This window comes from Toxorhynchites rutilus, chromosome 3 (assembly GCF_029784135.1).
Source record: "Toxorhynchites rutilus septentrionalis strain SRP chromosome 3, ASM2978413v1, whole genome shotgun sequence".
Classification (NCBI taxonomy): domain Eukaryota; kingdom Metazoa; phylum Arthropoda; class Insecta; order Diptera; family Culicidae; genus Toxorhynchites; species Toxorhynchites rutilus.
Genome location: NC_073746.1, coordinates 273850286 through 273853469, shown reverse-complemented (window position 1 = coordinate 273853469; position 3184 = coordinate 273850286). Strand labels below are relative to the sequence as shown.

At 36.9% G+C, this 3184-nt stretch overlaps 1 protein-coding gene across 1 annotated transcript; it reads left to right on the top strand.

Moving 5' to 3' along the window:
- The first annotated feature begins 1997 nt into the window (after nucleotides 1-1997).
- On the top strand, nucleotides 1998-2633 carry LOC129777904 (cyclin-dependent kinases regulatory subunit). The gene is made up of 2 exons (XM_055784479.1): nucleotides 1998-2275; nucleotides 2333-2633. The coding sequence occupies exons 1-2, from the start codon at nucleotides 2102-2104 to the stop codon at nucleotides 2450-2452; spliced, it is 294 nt and encodes a 97-aa protein (XP_055640454.1). The 5' UTR covers nucleotides 1998-2101; the 3' UTR covers nucleotides 2453-2633.
- Nucleotides 2634-3184: the final 551 nt, after the last annotated feature.

Below are 3184 nucleotides of genomic sequence, written 5' to 3'. Positions count from 1 at the left end.
TGAACCTGGTTCTATACTACATGCATATCAAATGACTTCAAACCCTTGGACGGAAACTACGTCCAGACTATCCATATAAAGTTTCAATGTGGATGATGGATGGTGCTTGTATACATTGTAATGCGAATATTATAAAATTCCTCTCTTCTGAGTGCTGATCAACGCACACTTATCAAATTTACCTTAAATGACTGCACGAAATTATTTCCAAAATGCTGTTATACTTTTGGTGATAAATTCAATTAATCGGCTATGTACTAAAAGCTACAAAAATGATCAATGTTTTCTTTATTTTATTCATCAAATAAATCCATGCAAGAAAATCGGTACTGAAATTAGTGACTAATATCGTTAGCATCAGTAATTTTCGATGCTAAATTCTGAATTCGTTTTTTTAGCACTTTCAGTTCTTGTATCTGTGCATGAACATAGGAAGCTTTCATAACGAGGGAGTCAGTTTGTTCATACAAAGTATCGTTAGATGAAAAAATACTCTCGATAATATTATAAGTCAATTGTAGACTATGATATGTCGCTTGAAGTTGGTTTCCTTCCGAGAGTAACACTGTTCGGTACAGATGAAAGTATTGAGCTTCTGTCATGACCTTTGAACGCATATCTCCCGTTCTCAAAAAAATTAAAGAGTCTTGGTATCACTGGTTTCTATAGTATGAAAGTTAGATAGTAGTGATATGTTATATTTTTTTACTATTTTGTTTTTCTCGGTATTTTCATAGCCGTCTATATGATGTCCTGACTACAGGAACTTCAAATTACGAAAACCAGCATCTTCACCAAGAAACTTGCTCGGAATATCATCCGTCTTCTGGAATGCTATAAATATTTTTTATTACAAAAAAATACAGGAAAATAATTGTAGTCCAACCGCAAAATTGCATATCGAACCTTTTTTTTTAAACACTGTTTCACCAGTTAATTTATTTATAGTTTGTTTTAATTTTCGTTTTGACATTTGGAACAAAGTTGAGGGGTGATCAGTATGGATTCTCCATGGATTTAATCACCCCTCGTGAAAAGCGACGATTTAAACAGGTAGCTGAAATGACCTCAGAATCCAACAGTCAAGTAAATTCACAATATAATGCGTAGAAATATTTCCAATCAATTGATGCAAACATCTTTGCGATCTATCAAGAAATGATCATACTATAAGTGTAACAAATCTTGCATTACTTGCATTCTTACATGTTCAGTGTTAAGATTTTCAATTTACTCCCCATATCGTCATGTTAAACGTAGTTCTACGTTAAAACACAAGAAAACGAATATCGTCTTGGAAAATTTTCACGTTGGTTCAGTACTGTTCAGTAGTTTTCGAGTCTTTTGATTTCCCCCTTTCTATAAAAAGAATGCATACCAATCTTCCCACCTTTAGTTAATCAATATTGTCGGTATTGTTATAATCAAGGCGTTGTATTATAGGTGGACCGCAATGTCAAAATTGCTGTTCGGCCATTGCTCGTGAAAAAAACAAATTTGTTTACAAAACAAGTCGTATCTTTTGGTGACAAATGCATTCGTTGGCAAAATAGCTGCTCGCGCTTTATTGTTTATTGTAAAATGTACTTCTGTTTGGCTCCCATCGGCGGGGAAAAGAGTACTAACAGCTTACGGCGATGGTGACAAACAATAACGCTGATTGTGGCTCCACTGATTTCGCTCGGGGAAGAGGAGAATGCTGTGCATATACCTGGAAGGAGATCCGGAAAGAGCTTGTAACGGTAATTGACTAGAGCAAAAGGAGGTTGTGCACTATATTCCACGAATATATATTTGCTTATTTTCTCCTTCAATTATTTTCCTTAGCGAGTTGACATTGAAATCATAACCACACACCCAAACAAAAAGTAAATAATTCTGAAAGTTACGTCTCGCTACTCGTCTCACGTCATGTCCTGAATGTGTCAAGAACGAAACACCTATAGTTCAGCATCTTGGTTATAATCCCAGTCACGGGTATTATATGCCAAAAGATATCTGACATCTCGATGTAAACAAAAGTATTCAAATTTATGTGCTGGCTTCAATCATTCCGCGTCCTGTAACTTTTTGCTCAAAGTGTCAAAAACAACATCATAACATGCCGTCTGATCAGATCCAATACTCGGAAAAATATTATGATGAAGTCTATGAATATCGCCATGTGATTCTCCCACAGGATTTGGCCCGCAACGTGCCTAAAACGCATCTCATGACGGAAACCGAATGGCGCAATTTAGGAGTTCAGCAATCCCCAGGTTGGGTGATGTATATGGTAATTCTCCCATTCAATAGTGAACTGTTGAACACAAATATATTATTACGTTTTCAGATGCATGCACCAGAGCCACACATACTATTGTTCCGACGACCACGAACGAACGCTCCGAAAAAAACCGCCAACGCTCCAACATGCTCGGCGGGACAAGGTTCTTCCAAACTGGCAGCATAGGTTTTTTCATGGATTACCTGCAACTCATATTCAGCTAGATGTTAACGAGCCATATTCCTCTGGGCAAAAGATTCCACTCAGTGGAAGTGATGAGACAGACTTTCTTTTGAAAAGAACAAATGTTTATATAGTATGTACTGTTTATTTAAGGATTCAATAAATTATAATTATAATATTTAAACGCGACATTTCATACGCACCAGAAACATTGATACTTTTATTGATTGCGAAAAGCTGTACCAAATAAATCTTAAGGTGAAAGTGGAAGGAAACCATTGTAGTAGTATAGGTAAAACCAAGGCGCCTAGAAGTATATCCTAAGGTGGGCCAACTTGCTAAAACCACTCTTCAGCCATCTTGGAAGTCTACTGTGTTTTGTTTGTAAACAAAACACAATCTCTTTCACGCTACAAGCAATTAATTCCCCTTCTGCTTTCTTCCGTACTGTTTTCATATACCGCTCCCCTAACCAACTTAGTGACGAAACGGCCTCACCTAGTACCATAGACCCGTCTTGGGTAAAACCAAGATGCTGAACTATAGGTGTTTCGTTCTTGACACTTTCAGGACATGACGTGAGACGTGTAGCGAGACGTAACAGAATTATTTACTTTTTGTTTGGGTGTGTGGTTATGATTTCAATTTCAACTCGCTTGCAAAGAAAGGCGAAAAGATATACTAAAACATCCTTCTGCACTGTTATGATTCGACAATAAAGCGCGAGCAGCTATT